Source organism: Hypanus sabinus, chromosome 6 (genome assembly GCF_030144855.1).
Source record: "Hypanus sabinus isolate sHypSab1 chromosome 6, sHypSab1.hap1, whole genome shotgun sequence".
Taxonomy (NCBI): domain Eukaryota; kingdom Metazoa; phylum Chordata; class Chondrichthyes; order Myliobatiformes; family Dasyatidae; genus Hypanus; species Hypanus sabinus.
The window spans coordinates 10,936,263-10,958,475 of record NC_082711.1 but is presented as its reverse complement, the minus strand read 5'-3'; the positions used below and the strand labels follow the sequence as shown (position 1 = coordinate 10,958,475).

Genomic DNA, 22,213 nt, shown 5'->3' with positions numbered 1-22,213 from the left:
TTTGGGAAACGCTTCTCTGAGTTCAGAGAGGAAAAAAACACATTATCCTTCCCGGTCACTCCCTTAAGCATCGATCCTTCCCTACTGAATACGACTGCATTGGCAGGTGTGAGTCAACCTGATCTTGAGATGGAACTGGCCGACATAGCCGACAAAGACATATGGGTGTCCAAGTTTAGACGCTTGACAGCAGACCTTGAAGATGTTGCCCGTTCTTGCTCAGAAACACAAATGGAGTGATATTGAAAACCTTCCAAAACCGGACAAACTTGTGTTCGAAACATTTATGTAAACATTAAAAAGTATGCGCTTTGAGTCCTGTCGATCTTTGGATCCACATATGTAAGTGAGCAGGTGTTCTCCAACATGAACTTTATTAAAAACAAACATCGCGCATGCCTCACAGATGACAGCTTGCGATCCTGTGTAAAGATGAAGGTGACGTCATACAGCCCTGATGTGCAGACGCTGTGCGCTGAGGTCCAGGAGCAGAAATCCCATTAACCAAGTATGATAAATATTTTAATTGCCTATTATTTTATGTGTATTCATATTTTTTCATTGTTCAGTGAAATAGTCCTTTTATTTTTCAGGCTGACAGCTGGCTGATGTTATTTTTGGTTTGCTGCTGGCGGAAAATTTAAGTTTGGCGTTTTTCATAAATACAAGAAGGACTCAAATAGACATTGAGTATTTTACTTTAAAGTAACTTTCAACCCAACGTCTTTTTTTCGGAGTTCAAAATGTTTTTGTTGCATGCAGAAATGTAATTTCGTTTTCTCTGCAGGAGTTCATCAATTTCATAAATGCAACACATTATAGTTTGTTTATACATAGCATAAAGGCAAAAAAAACGTTGTATGCAGTGTTATTTCATTTTAAATGTCAAACGGGTTTTGCGGCTCCCAGTGTTTTCTTTTCTGTGGGAAACGGGTCCAAGTGGCTCTTTCAGTGGTAAAGGTTGCTGACCCCTGCACTAGGTAAAGGCTTATTATCAATCATCCGAGATAAACTAGCAGCCTTACGACGGGCCCCCATGGTTAAAATCAAAATGGCCTGGGAGCAGGATTTAAATATCTCCTTATCTGAGGAGAGCTGGGATTCAGTTCTCAAATCGGTTAACTCAACCTCTCTTTGTGCTCGCCACTGCCTTTTACAGTTTAAGATTGTTCATAGAGCCCATATGTCTAAATCTAAACTATCTCGATTCTACCCTAGCGTTAGTCCGCTCTGTGATAAATGCAAGAGGGGCGTGGCCTCTCTCATCCATATGTACTGGTTCTGTCCTAGCTTAGAGAAATTCTGGAAAGATGTCTTCACTACGTTATCGTATATTCTGAATCAGCACCCAGAACCAAACCCCTTAATTGCTCTGTTCGGTTTTTGGGGCGAGACATATTTATGTCTGGGTCCGACCAAATGCCGAATATTATCCTTTGCCTCTCTCCTGGCTAGACGCTTGATCCTCCTCAGATGGAGAGATGTTGCCCTGCCCACTCATGCTCAATGGCTTAACGACATCATGGCCTGTTTGGACCTCGAAAAAATTCATTATTCAGTTCTCAATTCGGATCTAAAGTTCCATAAGGTCTGGGGACCTTTTATCGAGCACTTTCATAACCTTCCTCTTGACTAGGGTTTTTTTTTCTCTTCGGTCCCTTGCTTTCAGCTCCTTTTTTCTCTGGTAGAAGGCATTATTATCCTCTGTTGCTGAGTGTATTCACAGTCTGGGAGTTTGGCTGTCCTGACTTACACTCTCTATATTGTGTTGTGGTTGGTCTGGAGTTGCTGTTGTTTTTTCTTGTGTTGTGGGGCTTGGGGAGGACACTAAGCTTACTTGTCTTTAATTCAGGTGCTTTTTTTTTGCTAAATTCTCTTCCTTTGTAGCATATTGTTATCGTATGCTTAATTTTGCACTGTTTTAATGTTCTTCATTGGGATTTGGGGTTTTTAATTTGTAAAATGTTTTGAAAAACTAATAAAAAAAAAAGACCCAGGCCTTGAAACTGTACGTCTGCATTGTTCTCTCTCCCTCTGGTGCCCCCAAGACATTAGCAGAATGCACAAAGGAAATGGACCCCGACACATGGAATGCCTACCACATTGTCAGCAACCAGGCCTGCTCTCTGTGCTACACGGCCCAGCAGCAGGAGTTCAGGAGGAGGACAGAGATGACAGTGAACTCTTTAGCGGCCTCAGCTTCCAGTCAGTTGGAAGTCATGACACTTCTGAAGGTAAATGTGCTTTTCTTTCAAAATCTCTCCTGGGCTGAAGCATCTTGGCCTTTTTTCCTATTATAGAATCAATAGCTAATTTTAACTTACTTCATGGCAAGATTATTGGAATTTGATTTGAGTTGGACCAGATACATTTGCTTGAAGTTGCAAGGCTTACATGGTGCTGGAGGAATTCAGCAGGCCAGGCAGCATCTATGGAGGGAAATGAACAGTTAACATTTCGGGCAGAGACCCTTCATCAGGACTGGAGAGGAAGGATCAACTTTATTCACCACATACGTTTGCATGTACTTGAATTTGCTGTTGCGTGTTGGAATGACTTGAAAGAAAACCCAACAACATTCAACAATATTAAAGAAATGTATGAAAATAAAGATGGATGTTAAAGTGCAGATATGGAGTAGAATGTGCATTATAAGTACAAGCATTGTATTAACAATGTAAACAATAAAATGGTTTAAAGTGTTTCCAGTGCAGTGATGGAGGTAATAGAAGGGGTGGGGGAGGGCTAACTAGTAAGGTTGATCAGATTAAATGCTTGGGCGGGAAAAGCTTTTAAGAGGGCATGGTGTTTCTGTTTAAATAGGCCTATAGTGTTTTCTAGAAGGGTGCGTTTGGAAAAGGCAGTTAGCAGGGTGGGTGATGTCCACAATGATTTTCCTGCCTGCTCCTTTATCCTGGACATGTACATGTCCGGCAGTGATGGTAACCAATTAGCCTGACTGGACAGTTTGCTGAGCAAACATGAGGAAATCTGCAGATGCTGGAAATTCAAGCAACACACACAAAATGCCGGTGGGACACAGCAGGTCAGGCAGCATCTATAAGGAGAAGAACTGTCGACGTTTCAGGACGAGACCCGAGTCTTGACGAAAGCATTTTGTGTGTGTTGCTTAGACAGTTTGCTCTAGTTTTTGTGTATTGTGAGAGGATGCTGCACCAAAGCAGACGTCGTGGCAGGAAGTGAGGGAGCAGTCAGAATAAGAAGGTACATGGCTTATTTGGTTGAACATTTGTACTCGGAGTGAGCAGCACACTTTGGATTGCTAGAATGTTATTCTTTAGCCTTGCTGCTTTTCCATGGGGCTGATTCCAAGTACCAGATCCTCCATATGACTGGATTCCATGTCTACCTCAAACTGTCCTTGCATGTCTGGAGTGTGTCGTTGGTCATGCATGCCAAGTGCCTCAAATCTATTACAGGATGGACAAAAAGAGCTGTGAGAGCTGACTGCCTCTTCGTTACAGAAGATTCTTCACTGCTGCAGCAAGAACAGCTACAAGGCGGACAGCAAGACCTGGAGTCCTCCATTAATGGAAATCTGGAGAGGCTGACCGAAGAAAAGGAGCTGATTGCTAGCGGCCACCAGCAAGTCACGAAGCTGATTGATGGCATCACACTAACCATGGGTAAGTTAAATCATGACACGGAAACAGAATTACCATCAGCTCATCGAGTCTGCTTGCCATTGGATCACACCGGTTAGTTTTCTCTCCCAACTTCATTGGCCCATGTTGGTCTCCCAGTGGCCAGGTGAGGAGCTGAATCCCACCAGGTTCATGCCCACAGGGCTTATAAGAACAGGAGCAGGAGTCGGCCATCTGGCCCATCGCGCCTGCTCTGCCATTCAATAAATCATGGCTGATCTGGCTGTGGACTCAAACCCTACCTCCACCCCCATAACCCCTAATTCCCCTGCTTTGCAAAAATCTATCTGTGTTAGAAATGTATTTCATAAGGTAACTTCTACTGCTTCGCTGGGTGAAAAATTCCACCGATTCACTACTCTCTGGGGGGGGGGGGGGAAGGTAGTCTTTTCTCATCTCCATCCTAAATCTATTATCCCAAATCTTGAGGCTGTCCCATAGTTCTAGTTTCACCTAGCAATGGAAACAACTTTCCTACCCCTTTTTCATAATTTTGTTTCTTTAAGATCCCCACTCGTTCTCCTGAACCCATCCCAACAGTGCTACTGACTGGCACCTACTAGGTAACCTGCTCCTTGAAGCCTGGTTCAGATTTCAACAGGACCGCTTGGCTCCAGATCTCATCACAGCCAGGGTCTGCTCACAGGATACAGAAGGTCATTCTTGTACAATGTCCCACCGTTGCAGGTGACTCGGGTCAAAGGATTGAGGGAGACCAGGCTGGAGCAATCGGATTCAGCAGATCATGTGAACATGGGGTTGTGTGTGAGGCAAAGAGTAGGGTTCATAGGCCAAGGACGTTGACAGGAAGAGATTGGATGAAAACTTGCAACGAAGCTACCTCTGGAAAATGATGGAATCTCAAACACTTTGGTAGCAGCCCAGAAAGGGTCAGGATCTTTAAAAGATCTCAACCTCCCACCCAAGGTTTCAGGTGTCTGCATAGGCCTACTGCAAAGTCAAAGGAGTGTTATACACTGTTGTAACTCACTGGTTGGGACCAGCTGCCTTTGTACACTGACAACATGCTGTTCCAACCTAAAAGTAGCACATCCCAAAAGTAAGGGTGTCTCTATCCCAAACAGATCCCCATTAGTGGTTCAAGTCGATATTAAGTCATCAGAGTTGCTTTTTTTTGTTGTTGCAGTCTTGACAATCACCTATTATTAACTTCATGGGTAAGGAATGAAAGGGTTAACGTGAAGAGCATTTAGACCATAAGACATGGGAGCAGAAGTAGGCCATTAAGCCCATCAAATCAGTTCTGCCTTTCCATCATGGCTGATCCAAAATCCCACTCAACCCCATACACCAGCCATACATATCCTTTCTTGTCCTCACAAATCAAGAAGCTATCAACTTCTGCTTTAAATATCCCCACGGACTTGGCCTCCACCGCAGTCTGTGGCAGAGCATTTCACAGACTCACTACTCTCTGGCTAAAAAATATTCCTCCCGAACATTGTTCTAAAAGGTCGCCCCTCAATTTTGAGGCTGTGCCCTCTTGTTCTGGATACCGTCACCATAGAAATGTCCTCTCCACATCCACCTTATCATTTGGTGGGTTTCAATGAGACCCCCTTGCATTCTTCTAAATTCCAGTGAGTACAGTTCCAAAGCTGCCAAATGCTGCTCTTATGTTAACCCATTCATTCCTGGAATCATCCTCTTGAACCTCATCTGGACTCTGCAGTGACAACACATCCTTTCAGAAACATGGGGCCCAAAACTGATGTCAATCCTACAAGAGTGGCCTGACTAGAGTCTTATAAAGGCTCAGCATTATCTCCTTGCTCTATTCCCTTAAATGCCAACACTGCATTTGCTGCCTTTACCACAAACTCCACCTGTAAGTTAACTTTTAGGGAGTCTTACATGAGTCCCTCTGCACTTCCGATGTTTGAACCTTCTCCCCATGTAGATAATAGTCCGCACCATTGTTCCTTTTACCAAAATGCATTATCATACATTTCACAGCACTGTATTCCATCAGCCACATTTTTTCCCCATTTTTCCAAATTGTCTAAGTCCTGCTGCAATCGTTGCTTCCTTGACACTACCTACCTCTCCACCTATCTTTCTAACATCTGGAAACTTTGCCACAAAGCCATCAATTCCATTATCTAAATCATTGAAAAGTAGAGGTCCCAATACTGACCCCTGAGGAACACCACTTTTCACTGATAAGACCGATCTCTCGGTCTCCATCTCTGGAGACAGACTGTCCACTGACATCTTCTATAAACCCACTGACTCTCATAATTACCTTGATTATACCTCTTCCTAACCTACCAAATGTGAAAATGCTATTCCCTATTCCCAGTTCCTCCATTTCCGCCACATCTGCTCCCAGGATGAGGCTTTCCCTTCCGGGGCATCTCAAATATCCTCTTTCTTTAAGAATCATGGTTTCCCTTCTACAGTCATCAATGATGCCCTTACCCGCATCTCCTCCATTTCCTGTACTTTGGCCTCCTGCTGAGTCCCTCCAGCGTGCTGTACGTGTTGATTTGACCACAGCATCTGCAGTGTACTTTGTGTTTCCCACTTTTCACTGGCACCTTTTTACCCCACTAGCTGCTTCCTGCCTGTCAGCCATTCCTTTATCCATGCCAGTATCTTTCCTGTAACACCATAGGATTTTATCTTGTTAACCAGCCTCATGTGTGGCACCTTATCAAAAGCCTTCTGAAAATCCAAGTAAATGAAATCCACTGCCTCTCCTTTGTTCACCCTGCTTGTTACTTCCTCGAAGAACTCCGACAGATTTGTCAGGGAAGATTTCCCTTGAAAGAAACCATGCTGACTTTGACTTATTTTATAATTAGTCTCCAAGTACCCCCAAACCTCATCCTTAATAATAGACTCCAACACTTTCCCAACCACTGAGGAAGGAACAGTTTCCTTAACTGATCTACAGTTTCCTTTCTTTTGCTGTCCTCCCTTGTTAAAGAGTGGAGTGACATTTCCAGTCCTCCAGGACCATGCCAGAATCAAATGATTATTGAAAGATCATCACCAATGCATCTGTTATCTCTTCAGCAACCTCTCTCAGGACTCTGGGAAGTAGTCCATCTAGCCCAGGTGACTTATCCACCTGAAAACCTTCGAGTTTGCCTAGCTCTTTTTCCTTTGTAATAGCAATAGCACTCACTGCTCCCTGAGACTCAGACCTCTGGCACACTGCTAGTGTCTTCCACAGTGAAGACTGATGCAAAATACCCATTAGGTTCATCTGCCATTTCTTTGTCCCCCATTACTACCTCACCAGTATCATTTTCCAGTGGTCTAATATCAACTCTCATCACCCTTTTACTCTTTTATATAACTGAAGAATCTTTTGGTATCCTGCTTTATATTATTGGCTAATTTGCCCTTGATTTCCTCTTTTCCCTTATAGCTTTTTTAGTTGCCTTTTGATGGATTTTAGAAGCTTCCCAATCATCCAACTTCCCGCTCACGTTTGCTCTTTCCTGGGCTTTTAAGCTCTATAACTCAGTCTCCTGACAGATGAAGGCTAACACACCATGTGACTTCTTAAGCAACATGTCAACTTGCGTGGCAACTCTAGGGGTCAAAGGATGTGGACTCCAAGATCATTCTGTTTCCCGCACTGGGGAATCCCGTCATTCACCCTGTATGCTGCCACTCACCTGCCATTGTGTATTTATGCACAGGCTATCAATCCACTCGTCATTTATTGAAGGGTTGGTGTTCTCCACAGAAGCTTTCTAATGAGCTGTCCCACTTTTTTCTGGTTTCCTTTAGGAAATCTTTGGATAAGAGTGGGAATTGGAAGCAGGGGTAGATTATCTGGCCCTCCTTTTGTGCTAATCTGCAAGCCTAGAGCTCAAACTGTACCTCAATTCCTCTTTCCTTGTCTGGTGTCTGCAATATTTTGATTCGATGTTGCCAAAATCTTCTCGCCCAGAAACTAAACCTCTGGTTTAAAAAAAAACACAACAAAGACATTTGCAAAGCAGACTTGATGGGCCGAGTGGCCTAATTCTGCTCCTATGTCTTATGGAAATAGCCAAATGATCTGACATGGTAAATCTCCATTCTAAACACAAAGTACACTGCAGATGCTGTGGTCAAATCAACACGTACAAACAAGCTGGATGAACTCAGCAGACAACACACACAAAACACTGGTGGAACACAGCAGGCCAGGCAGCATCTATAGGGAGAAGTGCTGTCGATGTTTCGGGCCAAGACCCTTCATCAGGACTAACCAAAAGGAAAGATAGTAAGACATTTGAAAGTAGTGGGGGAAGGGGGAAATGCGAAATGATAGGAGAAGACAGGAGGGGGAGGGATGAAGCTAAGAGCTGGAAAGGTGATTGGCAAAAGTGATACAGAGCTGGAGAAGAGAAAGGATCATGGGACGGGAGGCCTCAGGAGAAAGAAAGGAGGGGAGGGGAGCACCAGAGGGAGATGGAGAACAGGCAAACAACTAAATATGTCAGGGATGGGGTAAGAAGGGGTGGAGGGGCATTAACGGAAGTTAGAGAAGGCAATGTTCAAAAAGGTCAGGCAGCATCTGTTGAAAGGAGCAGTCAACGTTTCGGGCTGAGACCCTTCGTCAGGACTGAAGGAGGAGGGGGCAGGGGCCCTATAAAGAAGGTGAGGGGCGGGGGGAAAGCCAATCAGAGGAAAGATCAAGGGGTGTGGGAGGGGAAGCAGGGAGGGGATAGGCAGGAGAGGTGAAGAAGGAATGTAAGGGGAAAACACTATGGGCAGTAGAAGAAGGTAGAATCATTGGAGAGAATTACTGGAAGTTGAAGAATTCAATGTTCATGCCAAGGGGCTGGAGACGACCCAGACGGTATATGAGGTGTTTCTCCTCCAGCCTGAGCTTGGCCTCATCATGGCAGTAGAGGAGGCCATGTATGGACATATCCGAATGGGAATGTGAAGCAGAGTTGAAGTGGGTGGCAACCGGGAGGTCCTGTCTATTGTGACGGAAGGAGCGGAGGTGCTCGATGAAGTGGTCCCCCAATCTGCGTCGGGTCTCAACGATGTAGAGGAGGCCGCACCGGATGCAATAGATTACCCCCAACATTACCCCGAAATCCCCATTCCACACATCAGCTCTCTACTTTTTCTGCTAACCCAACTTATTTACGCTTCCCAGTTCAGATGGAGGGTTCCAAATCCTCAACTACAGGATGTTTCTTTCCACAGATGCCCCCAACCTCCCGAGTTGATTTTATTTAAGCTAACTTTACGAGAATGATCCCAGGAGTGGAGGGGTAATGGATGTGGAGTGTTTGATAGTTCTGTGACTGCAACTGCTGAAGCTGAGAAGAGTGAGACCTTAAGATGTAGGAGCAGAACTGGGCCATTCCACCCATCGAGTCTGCTCCACCATTCCATCATGGCTGATTGATTATCCCTCTGATGCACCATCAATAACTCTCGGAGACGTGAGGTGAGATATAGGCTTTTATTGGCTGGAAGAAAGAACAAGCAGCAAATGACCACCACACTACATCTGGAGACTGAGGCCGGGGCGGAGTCTCCAAGCGCCTTTATACCGGGGTCTGTGGGAGGAGCCACAGGAGCAGTCAGCAGAGGGGTGTGTCCAGACAGGTATATGTAGTTCACCACACCCTCCTAGCCCCGTTCTCCTGCCTTAACCTTTGACATCACTACTAATCAGATGGTTCTGGTTTAGAGTCCTGTGGCTATCAAGCTATTGAACTGCCTGTTTGCCTTGATCATTGATCTCAGAATTGGGCTTGTATCCATTACCACCTTGACTGCGTGACATTGTATTCAAATAGCAGATTTCTTTCTATTGCTCGTGTGGCTCGGTACCATAAAACTCCTTCATTCTGTGAGTTATAAATTACTTCTGTAATGGAAGTAATTTTAGTTTTGGGTAAATAATGGTCCCACCCCTTTTAATTTCAAGTATGATTCCAGATCTGAACTATTGAAATTATGAGGAGATATTTAAAAAGTTCAAGTGCTGGCGTCAATGACCTTGTGTCCAAACTGGGAAATCTTCAGATTAATTGTGTTTTAGGTCGCAGAAGTGAGAATCAGAATCCAGTTTATTATCACTGACGTGTATTGTGAAATTTTGTTTCGTGGCAATACACATGTACAAATAAAGGCTGAGTTACAATAAGCAAGATATTTAAAAGCAGGTAGTACAGAATGAATGCAGTAAGTGAGGTAGTGTTTATCATCCATTCAGAAATCTGATAGTGGAAGGGAAGAGACTGCTTCAAAAATGTTGAGTATCTCTTGTACCACTGAGAAGAGGCCATGTCCTGGGTGGTACAGGTTCTTCATGATGGGGGCCGCCTGTTGAGTCATTGCCTGTTGAAGATGTTTTCGATTGTGCCTCTGATGGACCTGGCTAAGTCTACAAGCCACTGCAGCTTTTTCAAATTCCATGCATCGGAGCCCCCGTACCAGATGGTGATACAGCCAGTCAGAATGCTCTCCACAGTATATCTGCACGCATTTGCTAGAGTCTTTGACATAATCTTTGGGAAAGGAAGAGATCATTAATCCCTGTGACGGGGTTGATGCACCATCAATAACTCACACTGAGACGTAAGGCGAGATATCGGCTTTTATTGACTGGAAGAAGGAACCAGGAGTGAGTGTCTATCATACAATGTCGTGGAGACTGAGGCCGAGCGTCAGGCCTCAGATCTCCTTTATACAGGGGTCTGTGGGAGGAGCCACAGGAGCAGTCAGAAGGGGGCGTGTCCCGACAGGCACATAGTTCACCACATTCACCCCCCCTTCGTTTGAAAGAGTCCCATGTGGCGAAGTTTCTTACAGGTCAAGCCGATCAGGCGGTCGAATCTGTCGCTGCGATCTACGTAGCACCGGCTGTGACCGCATAGATGCCGGCAACATCGGTGATTGCACAGGGGACGGGGGTTGCGCGTGTTCTTGCCCACTAGGTGCCGGTGATCCCTCATGCTTGTGCGAGGCGCCTGGTATAAATGCGTACGAAACGCCCGGTATACAAGTGTCGTGAGGAGTCTGTGTAGGGCCTGGTGAGTACGGTGTCAGCTCTGGTGCAGGGTTCATAGTTACCGGAGAGCCTTCAGGGTAGTGGTCTGCTGCACCTGCGGGTGCCAGGTCGCGGATGGAGACCGTGTCCTCCCGCCCATCAGGTAAGACCACGTAAGCATACTGGGGGTTCGCATGTAGAAGGTGAACCCTCTCCACCAGCGGGGAGTATTTATTGCTCCTCACATGTTTCCGGAGCAGCACAGGCCCCGGGGACGTCAGCCAAACTAGTAGGGTGGTCCCAGTGACAGACTTCCTGGGAAAAGAGAATAGGCGTTCGTGAGGGGTGGCATTGGTGGACGTACATAACAGAGAGCGGATAGAGTGCAGTGCCTCAGGGAGGACCTCCTGCCATCGAGAGACCGGCAACCCTTTTGACTTAAGGGCTAAAAGTGTGGCCTTCCACACTGTGGCATTCTCCCGCTCCACCTGGCCATTACCCCAGGGATTATAACTCGTGGTCCGACTGGTAGCAATGCCCCTAGCTAGCAAGTACTGGCACAGCTCCTCACTCATAAAGGAGGACCCTCTATCGCTGTGGATATAGCAGGGATACCCGAACAGAGTGAAGAGCTGGCGCAGGGCTTTTATGACGGACGTGGCAGTGGTGTCGGGGCAGGGGATGGCAAAGGGGAACCGTGAGTACTCGTCGATAACACTGAGAAAATAGACATTGTGGTCAGTGGAGGGAAGGGGGCCCTTAAAGTCAACACTCAGTCGTTCAAAAGGGCGGGTGGCCTTGACAAGTTGTGTCGTGTCAGGACGGTAGAAGTGCGGTTTGCACTCAGCGCAAATTTGGCAGTCCCTGGTCATCGTCCTGATGTCCTCCAGGGAGTATGGCAGGTTCCGAGCTTTCACAAAATGGTAAAATCGGGTGACCCCCGGATGGCAAAGTTGTGCATGAAGGGCGTACAGCTGGCCGAGCTGTGTGCTAGCACATGTTCCCCGGGATAGGGCATCAGGGGGCTCATTGAGCCTTCCAGGCCGGTACAGGATGTCATAGTTGTAGGTGGAGAGTTCGATTCTCCACTACAAAATTTTATCATTTTTGATTTTGCCCCGCTGTTGGTTGCTGAACAGGAACGCAACCGAGCGCTGGTCGGTCAGCAAGGTGAACCTTTTGCCAGCGAGATAGTGCTTCCAGTGCCTAACAGCCTCCACTATGGCCTGGGCTTCTTTCTCCACCGCGGAGTGCCGAATTTCGGAGCCTTGGAGGGTGCGAGAAAAGAATGCTACTGGTCTGCCTTCCTGATTGAGGGTAGCAGCCAGAGTGAAATCGGAGGCATCACACTCCACTTGGAAGGGAGCGGTCTCGTCCACTGCATGCATTGTAGCTTTGGCAATGTCCTCTTTAATGCAGCTGAAGGCCGCGCGGGCCTCAGCAGAGAGGGGAAACGAGGTAGACTTGACCAGGGGGCGTGCCTTGTCTGCGTAATGGGGGAACCATTGGGCGTAATAGGAAAAAAAACCCAGGCACCGTCTGAGGGCCTTGAGAGTGGTGGGAAGAGGGAGCTCTAACAGGGGGCACATACGTTCGGGATCAGGGCCAATAACCCCGTTTTCCACGACATACCCAAGTATAGCTAGGCGGGTGGTTCCAAACACACACTTGTCCCTGTTATAAGTAAGGTTCAGAGCTGCGGCCACTTGGAGAAATCGTTGGAGGTTGGCGTCGTGATCTGGCCTGTCGCGACCACAGATGGTGATGTTATCCAGATAGGGAAATGTGGCCTGCAGTTGGTACTGGTCCACCATCCGGTCCATTTCCCTCTGGAAGACAGAGACACCATTCGTGACACCGAAAGGGACGCGCAGGAAGTGATAGAGCCTGCCGCCCGCCTCGAAGGCAGTGTAGGGGCGGTCCTCCGGGCAGATGGGGAGCTGGTGATAAGCAGATTTCAGATCTATTGTCGAGTACCCCTTGTATTGAGCTATCTGGTTGACCATATCCGCGATGCGGGGTAGAGGGTATGCGTCAAGCTGCGTGAACCTATTGATGGTTTGACTATAGTCCACCACCGTCCTATTTTTCTGCCCAGTCCGAACAACAACTACCTGGGCCCTCCAAGGGCTTGAGCTTGGCTCAATGATCCCCTCCCTGAGCAGCCGCTGCACCTCTGACTGAATGAAGGCCCTGTCCCCCGCGCTGTACCTCCTGCTTTTAGTTGCCACAGGTTTACAGTCGGGGGTCAGGTTGGCGAACAGCGGTGGGGGAGGGATCTTGAGAGTGGAGAGACTGCAAGTGGTGTCGGTAGCGCAGCTGTCGGCCTGGTTCTGGATGGGACGTGTGTGCCCGTGTGTGTGTGTGGTCAGTAGCGGGGTATGTGAAGAAGTCCCACAAAACTGAGGATTCCGGACAGTGAGTGGTGGGAGGGGCCCGTCGTACACCATAGTCACACTTTCGAGATGGCTCTGGAAGTCCAGCCCCAATAGCACAGGTGCGCACAGATTAGGCATGACCAATAGCGCAAAGTTCTGATATTCTGTGCCTTGCACCACCAATGTCGCTACACAACCCGCCCGGATGTCTGCGGACTGCGACCCAGAGGCCAAATGGAACCTCCGACTTACCGGCCGCGTTGCGAGTCCGCAGCGTTGCACTGTGTCCGGGTGAATAAAACTCCCAGTGCTGCCCGTGTCAAACAGGCATCCAGTCCAGTGCCCCTTCACCTGGATGTCCATCATGGACCTTGCAAGCTGGTGTGGGGCGCTTTGGTCGAGAGTTACAGTGGCCAGAGTTGAATCGCCGTCTTGGTGCCCGGTCAGCATCGGAGGGTCGGGGGCGGGGCGTGCTGACGCCGACAAAGATGGCCGCCCACATCCGGGGTACCCGGTACGCATCCGAGGATCGGGGGCGGGGCGTGCTGACGTCGACAAAGATGGCCGCCCACATCCGGGCATGCAAGATGGCGGCCCCCACGTCTCACCCATAGCGCTGCACTCCGCTCGAGGTTGAGACTTACAGACCTTGGCAAAATGGCCACGCTTTCCGCAGCTGGAGCAGGTCGTTTCTCGCGCTGGACAGCGTTGTCGAGGATGTTTCTTTTGGCCACAGAAATAACACACGGGCTTCTGACGGGCCACCGCCGTGGTCAGGGTCAGGGAGCTCGTGGAATGGCGACTGGCGGCGGCGTTGGCGAATTTGCTCCCAGGAGCCGGCGGTGGCGGGGTCTGAGACGTCCACGGAACTGGCGGGGAATCGCGCGACTGGACAGCGTCGGCGTTATGCCGCGCAGCTTCTAGAGCGTTGGCCGTCTCGATCGCCGAGCTTAAGGTAAAGTCTGAGTTTTCCAGCAGCCGCTGGCGCATGTACACTGACCTCAGTCCCGTCACAAAGGCGTCTCGCACCAGCAGCTCCGCATGCTGTTCTGCCATGAGCGTCTTGCAGTCGCAAGCTCGGACGAGTGTCTGTAGTGCTCGGAGAAACTCAGCGCACGATTCGCCAGGCCGCTGTTGCTGGGTAGCTAAACGATGTCTTGCGTAGACGGTGTTCACCGGCCGCAGGTACTGTCGTTTGAGGGCGTCCAGTGCCCCATCGTAGGTCGGCAGGTCCCGGATAATGGACTAAACTTTGGAGGAGACCCTTGAGAGTAGGATTCTGTGCATAACGGCGGGTTCAGTCGCACGAAGCTCCGCCAAGTACGATTGGAAGCATGCAAGCCAGTGTTCAAAAGCGAGAGCTGCGTCAGGGTCTTGAGGGTCCAAATCCAACCGGTCCGGACGCAAAACGGGTTCCATGTTTTAAAACTTCCAGTCAATAAAATTGATGCACCATCAATAACTCACACTGAGACGTAAGGCGAGATATCGGCTTTTATTGACTGGAAGAAGGAACCAGGAGTGAGTGTCTATCATACAATGTCTTGGAGACTGAGGCCGAGCGTCAGGCCGCAGGTCTCCTTTATACAGGGGCCTGTGGAGGAGCCACAGGAGCAGTCAGCAGGGGCGTGTCCCGACAGGCACATAGTTCACCACAGGGGTGAAGACCAGGAGAGAGTTGGTGCTGCTGGTTCAGAGGGGCTGGTGAAAGCAATCTGTGCAGACTGACCAAGGTTAGATCTACCTGAAAGATGATTGAGAGCTTCTGTGGGGCGAGATGTGGATGGCAAAGCAATGCTGAAAACAAGTCACAAAAAATTGTTAGAGAAATTTGAAGAAAGATGAGATGAAGCAGAATACTCAACAGGTCAGGCAGCAACTGCGGAGAGAGATTAAGCAGTGATTCACTTTTGCTTCTGATTGGGCGTACTCTACTGCAGGAGAATCATGAATGGCATTTATTCTGCAGAATCTGTATGTAAAAGTATCTTGTTTTAATTTTTTTACCTTAGAAAATGTCAGTAAACGGTTGACTCACCAGGACTTGCAGCTCCAAGAAAGTCACCAAGCAATTCTAACTGACCTCCTGGAGGTCAGAGCACGTGCTCGACAGATCTACACCAAACTGGGTAAGTTTCCTGCGTTCTCAGATCTGTCTTCACTGTGATGGGTCTTCTGCCTCTCTGTTCACAAAGCCTCCCAGTTCCATTCACCCGAGATCAATTCTGATCATTGGTGGAGTTCATGCGTTCTCCCTGAGAACTTGTGTGGTTCTCCAGATGCTCCTCTCTTGTACCCTGGGAGGGCCACTGTAAAATACCCATTGGGCAAGTGAGAGGAAGTGTGGAAGAATGCTATTGATAGACCAGGTAGCAAAGCTGGCATAGACTCAATGGGTTGAATGGCCTTATATATTGTAAGGAAATGGTGAAAGTCAAAGAAAAAAATATTATCAAAGTATGTGCTGTATATATTTACATATGGTACCTTGAGATTTATTTTCTTGCAAGCATTTACAGGAGAACAAAGAAATGCAATAGAATTTTACCAAAAAAATATACGTATGTAAAATCTGACAAACAATATGCAAAAGAAGGCAAGTTGTGCAAAAAATAATAATAATCTTGAGAAGGAGAGTTGTGAAGAGTCCTTGAAGGTGAGTCTTGGTGGTGGAATCAGTTGTGAGTCTGGGTGAGTGAAGTTATCCACTTTAGTTCAGGAGCATGATGGTTGATGGTAAGAATGGTTGAAGAAGCTGATGATGTGGGACCCAAGGCTTCTGTGCCTCCTGCCTGATGGATGCTGCTTTCACGCCGCAGAGCTCCACGTAACCGTGTCCCTCGGGCACCAGTATGTTCATTGTTTCATGTCCCAGAGCTCCACGTAACCGTGTCCCTCGGGCATCAGTATGTCCATTGTTTCATGTCGCAGAGCTCCACGTAACCGTGTCCCTCGGGCACCAGTATGTTCATTGTTTCATGTCCCAGAGCTCCACGTAACCGTGTCCCTCGGGCACCGGTATGTCCATTGTTTCATGTCCCAGAGCTCCACGTAACCGTGTCCCTCGGGCACCAGTATGTCCATTGTTTCATGTCGCAGAGCTCCACGTAACCGTGTCACTCGGGCACCAGTATGTTCATTGTTTCATGTCCCAGAGCTCCACGTAACCGTGTCCCTCAGGCACCGGTATGTTCATTGTTTCATGTCGCAGAGCTCCACGTAACCGTGTCCCTCGGGCACCAGTATGTTCATTGTTTCATGTCCCAGAGCTCCACGTAACCGTGTCCCTCGGGCACCGGTATGTCCATTGTTTCATGTCGCAGAGCTCCACGTAACCGTGTCCCTCAGGCACCAGTATGTTCATTGTTTCATGTCCCAGAGCTCCACGTAACCGTGTCCCTCGGGCACCGGTATGTCCATTGTTTCATGTCGCAGAGCTCCACGTAACCGTGTCCCTCAGGCACCAGTATGTTCATTGTTTCATGTCCCAGAGCTCCACGTAACCGTGTCCCTCAGGCACCAGTATGTTCATTGTTTCATGTCCCAGAGCTCCACGTAACCGTGTCCCTCGGGCACCGGTATGTCCATTGTTTCATGTCGCAGAGCTCCACGTAACCGTGTCCCTCGGGCACCAGTATGTTCATTGTTTCATGTCCCAGAGCTCCACGTAACCGTGTCCCTCGGGCACCGGTATGTCCATTGTTTCATGTCGCAGAGCTCCACGTAACCGTGTCCCACCGGCACCAGTATGTTCATTGTTTCATGTCCCAGAGCTCCACGTAACCGTGTCCCTCGGGCACCAGTATGTCCATTGTTTCATGTCGCAGAGCTCCACGTAACCGTGTCCCTCGGGCACCAGTATGTTCATTGTTTCATGTCGCAGAGCTCCACGTAACCGTGTCCCTCAGGCACCAGTATGTTCATTGTTTCATGTCGCAGAGCTCCACGTAACCGTGTCCCTCGGGCACCAGTATGTCCATTGTTTCATTTCGCAGAGCTCCACGTAACCGTGTCCCTCGGGCACCAGTATGTTCATTGTTTCACGTCGCAGAGCTCCACGTAACCGTGTCCCTCCGGCACCAGTATGTCCATTGTTTCATGTCGCAGAGCTCCACGTAACCGTGTCCCTCGGGCACCAGTATGTTCATTGTTTCACGTCGCAGAGCTCCACGTAACCGTGTCCCTCGGGCACCAGTATGTTCATTGTTTCACGTCGCAGAGCTCCACGTAACCGTGTCCCTCAGGCACCAGTATGTTCATTGTTTCATGTCCCAGAGCTCCACGTAACCGTGTCCCTCGGGCACCAGTATGTCCATTGTTTCATGTCGCAGAGCTCCACGTAACCGTGTCCCTCGGGCACCAGTATGTTCATTGTTTCACGTCGCAGAGCTCCACGTAACCGTGTCCCTCGGGCACCAGTATGTCCATTGTTTCATGTCGCAGAGCTCCACGTAACCGTGTCCCTCGGGCACCAGTATGTTCATTGTTTCATGTCGCAGAGCTCCACGTAACCGTGTCCCTCGGGCACCAGTATGTCCATTGTTTCATGTCGCAGAGCTCCACGTAACCGTGTCCCTCGGGCACCAGTATGTTCATTGTTTCAAGCCGCAGAGCTCCACGTAACCGTGTCCCTCGGGCACCAGTATGTTCATTGTTTCATGTCGCAGAGCTGCACGTAACCGTGTCCCTCGGGCACCAGTATGTTCATTGTTTCATGTCCCAGAGCTCCACGTAACCGTGTCCCTCGGGCACCAGTATGTCCATTGTTTCACGTCGCAGAGCTCCACGTAACTGTGTCCCTCGGGCACCAGTATGCCCATTGTTTCATGTCCCAGAGCTCCACGTAACCGTGTCCCTCGGGCACCAGTATGTTCATTGTTTCATGTCGCAGAGCTGCACGTAACCGTGTCCCTCGGGCACCAGTATGTTCATTGTTTCATGTCCCAGAGCTCCACGTAACCGTGTCCCTCGGGCACCAGTATGTTCATTGTTTCATGTCGCAGAGCTCCACGTAACTGTGTCCCTCGGGCACCAGTATGTTCATTGTTTCATGTCCCAGAGCTCCACGTAACCGTGTCCCTCGGGCACCAGTATGTTCATTGTTTCATGTCGCAGAGCTCCACGTAACTGCGGCCCTCGGGCACCAGTATGTCCATTGTTTCACGTCGAAGAGCTCCACGTAACCGTGTCCCTCGGGCACCAGTATGTTCATTGTTTCACGTCGCAGAGCTCCACGTAACCGTGTCCCTCGGGCACCAGTATGTTCAATGTTTCATGTCGCAGAGCTCCACGTAACCGTGTCCCTCGGGCACCAGTATGTCCATTGTTTCATGTCGCAGAGCTCCACGTAACCGTGTCCCTCGGGCACCAGTATGTCCATTGTTTCATGTCGCAGAGCTCCACGTAACCGTGTCCCTCGGGCACCAGTATGTTCATTGTTTCATGTCGCAGAGCTCCACGTAACCGTGTCCCTCGGGCACCAGTATGTTCATTGTTTCACTTCGCAGAGCTCCACGTAACCGTGTCCCTCGGGCACCAGTATGTCCATTGTTTCATGTCCCAGAGCTCCACGTAACCGTGTCCCTCGGGCACCAGTATGTTCATTGTTTAATGTCCCAGAGCTCCACGTAACCGTGTCCCTCGGGCACCAGTATGTTCATTGTTTCATGTCGCAGAGCTCCACGTAACTGCGGCCCTCGGGCACCAGTATGTTCATTGTTTCATGTTGCAGAGCTCCACGTAACCGTGTCCCTCGGGCACCAGTATGTCTATTGTTTCTTGTCGCAGAGCTCCACGTAACCGTGTCCCTCAGGCACCAGTATGTTCATTGTTTCATGTCGCAGAGCTCCACGTAACCGTGTCCCTCGGGCACCAGTATGCCCATTGTTTCACGTCGCAGAGCTCCACGTAACCGTGTCCCTCGGGCACCAGTATGTTTATTGTTTCAAGTCGCAGAGCTCCACGTAACCGTGTCCCTTGGGTACCGGTATGTCCATTGTTTCACGCCGCAGAGCTCCACGTAACCGTGTCCCTCGGGCACCAGTATGTTCATTGTTTCATGTCGCAGAGCTCCACGTAACCGTGTCCCTCGGGCACCAGTATGTTCATTGTTTCATGTCACAGAGCTCCACGTAACAGTGTCCCTCGGGCACCAGTATGTCCATTGTTTCATGTCCCAGAGCTCCACGTAACCGTGTCCCTCGGGCACCAGTATGTTCATTGTTTCATGTCGCAGAGCTCCACGTAACCGTGTCCCTCGGGCACCAGTATGTTCATTGTTACATGTCGCAGAGCTCCACGTAACCGTGTCCCTCGGGCACCAGTATGTTCATTGTTTCACGTCGCAGAGCTCCACGTAACAGTGTCCCTCGGACACCAGTATGTTCATTGTTTCATGTCCCAGAGCTCCACGTAACCGTGTCCCTCGGGCACCAGTATGTTCATTGTTTCAAGTCGCAGAGCTCCACGTAACCGTGTCTCTCGGGCGCCAGTATGTCCATTGTTTCACGTCGCAGAGCTCCACGTAACCGTGTCCCTCGGGCACCAGTATGTTCATTGTTTCAAGTCGCAGAGCTCCACGTAACCGTGTCTCTCGGGCGCCAGTATGTCCATTGTTTCATGTCGCAGAGCTCCACGTAACCGTGTCCCTCGGGCACCAGTATGTTCATTGTTTCACGTCGCAGAGCTCCACGTAACCGTGTCCCTCGGGCACCGGTATGTCCATTGTTTCATGTCGCAGAGCTCCACGTAACCGTGTCCCTCGGGCACCAGCATGTCCATTGTTTCATGTCGCAGAGCTCCACGTAACCGTGTCCCTCGGGCACCAGTATGTTCATTGTTTCAAGTCGCAGAGCTCCACGTAACCGTGTCCCTCGGGCACCAGTATGTCCATTGTTTCACGTCGCAGAGCTCCACGTAACCGTGTCCCTCGGGCACCAGTATGTCCATTGTTTCACGTCGCAGAGCTCCACGTAACCGTGTCCCTCGGGCACCAGTATGTTCATTGTTTCAAGTCGCAGAGCTCCACGTAACCGTGTCCCTCGGGCACCAGTATGTTCATTGTTTCATGTCCCAGAGCTCCACGTAACCGTGTCCCTCGGGCACCAGTATGTTCATTGTTTCATGTCGCAGAGCTACACGTAACTGCGGCCCTCGGGCACCAGTATGTCCATTGTTTCACGTCGCAGAGCTCCACGTAACCGTGTCCCTCGGGCACCAGTATGTTCATTGTTTCATGCTGCAGAGCTCCACGTAACAGTGTCCCTCGGGCACCAGTATGTTCATTGTTTCATGTCCCAGAGCTCCACGTAACCGTGTCCCTCGGGCACCAGTATGTTCATTGTTTCATGTCGCAGAGCTCCATGTAACCGTGTCCCTCGGGCACCAGTATGTTCATTGTTTCATGCCGCAGAGCTCCACGTAACCGTGTCCCTCAGGCACCAGTATGTCCATTCTTTCATGTCTCAGAGCTCCATGTAACCGTGTCCCTCGGGCACCAGTATGTCCATTGTTTCATGTCTCAGAGCTCCATGTAACCATGTCCCTTGGGCACCAGTATGTCCATTGTTTCACGTCTCAGAGCTCCACGTAACCGTGTCCCTCAGGCACCAGTATGTCCATTGTTTCATGTCTCAGAGCTCCATGTAACCGTGTCCCTCAGGCACCAGTAGGTCCATTGTTTCATGTCTCAGAGCTCCATGTAACCGTGTCCCTCGGGCACCAGTATGTCCATTGTTTCACGTCTCAGAGCTCCACGTAACCGTGTCCCTCGGGCACCAGTATGTTCATTGTTTCAAGTCGCAGAGCTCCACGTAACCGTGTCCCTCGGGCACCAGTATGTTCATTGTTTCAAGTCGTAGAGCTCCACGTAACCGTGTCCCTCGGGCACCAGTATGTTCATTGTTTCACGTCGCAGAGCTCCACGTAACCGTGTCCCTCAGGCACCAGTATGTTCATTGTTTCATGTCCCAGAGCTCCACGTAACCATGTCCCACGGGCACCGGTATGTCCATTGTTTCAAGCCGCAGAGCTCCACGTAACCGTGTCCCTCAGGCACCAGTATGTTCTTTGTTTCATGTCCCAGAGCTCCACGTAACTGTGTCCCTCGGGCACCAGTATGTTCATTGTTTCATGTCCCAGAGCTCCACGTAACCGTGTCCCTCAGGCACCAGTATGTTCATTGTTTCACGTCGCAGAGCTCCACGTAACCGTGTCCCTCGGGCACCAGTATGTCCATTGTTTCACGTCGCAGAGCTCCACGTAACCGTGTCCCTCGGGCACCAGTATGTCCATTGTTTCAAGTCGCAGAGCTCCACGTAACCGTGTCCCTCGGGCACCGGTATGTTCATTGTTTCACGTCGCAGAGCTCCACGTAACCGTGTCCCTCGGGCACCAGTATGTTCATTCTTTCACGTCGCAGAGCTGCACGTAACCGTGTCCCTCGGGCACCAGTATGTTCATTGTTTCATGTCCCAGAGCTCCACGTAACCGTGTCCCTCGGGCACCAGTATGTTCATTCTTTCACGTCGCAGAGCTCCACGTAACCGTGTCCCTCAGGCACCAGTATGTTCATTGTTTCATGCCACAGAGCTCCACGTAACCGTGTCCCTCGGGCACCAGTATGTTCATTGTTTCATGTCCCAGAGCTCCACGTAACCGTGTCCCTCGGGCACCAGTATGTTCATTGTTTCATGTCCCAGAGCTCCACGTAACCGTGTCCCTCGGGCACCAGTATGTTCATTGTTTCAAGTCGCAGAGCTCCACGTAACCGTGTCCCTCAGGCACCAGTATGTTCATTGTTTCACGTCGCAGAGCTCCACGTAACCGTGTCCCTCGGGCACCAGTATGTTCATTGTTTCATGCCGCAGAGCTCCACGTAACCGTGTCCCTCAGGCACCAGTATGTTCATTGTTTCAAGCTGCAGAGCTCCACGTAACCGTGTCCCTCGGGCACCAGTATGTTCATTGTTTCATGTCGCAGAGCTCCACGTAACCGTGTCCCTCAGGCACCAGTATGTTCATTGTTTCAAGCTGCAGAGCTCCACGTAACCGTGTCCCTCGGGCACCAGTATGTCCATTGTTTCATGTCGCAGAGCTCCACGTAACCGTGTCCCTCGGGCACCAGTATGTCCATTGTTTCATGTCGCAGAGCTCCACGTAACCGTGTCCCTCGGGCACCAGTATGTT

General features: G+C 49.6%; 1 protein-coding gene across 9 annotated transcripts in view; it reads left to right on the top strand.

Moving 5' to 3' along the window:
• The window catches only part of bmb (brambleberry), a 103,009-nt gene that overhangs the window by 16,240 nt on the left and 64,556 nt on the right, over positions 1-22,213 (top strand). For 6 of the 9 annotated variants that reach the window (XR_009512559.1, XM_059971690.1, XM_059971691.1 and 3 more), the window contains 3 exons: positions 2,049-2,234; positions 3,441-3,647; positions 15,041-15,157. Coding sequence is in view for 8 of the 9 variants with exons in the window: in XM_059971690.1 (XP_059827673.1) it covers positions 2,049-2,234; positions 3,441-3,647; positions 15,041-15,157 (510 nt within the window). In the remaining variant the exon portion in view is untranslated. The remainder of the gene's footprint in view (positions 1-2,048; positions 2,235-3,440; positions 3,648-15,040; positions 15,158-22,213) is intronic. The other 3 variants (XM_059971692.1, XM_059971689.1, XM_059971686.1) reach the window with 2 other exon arrangements.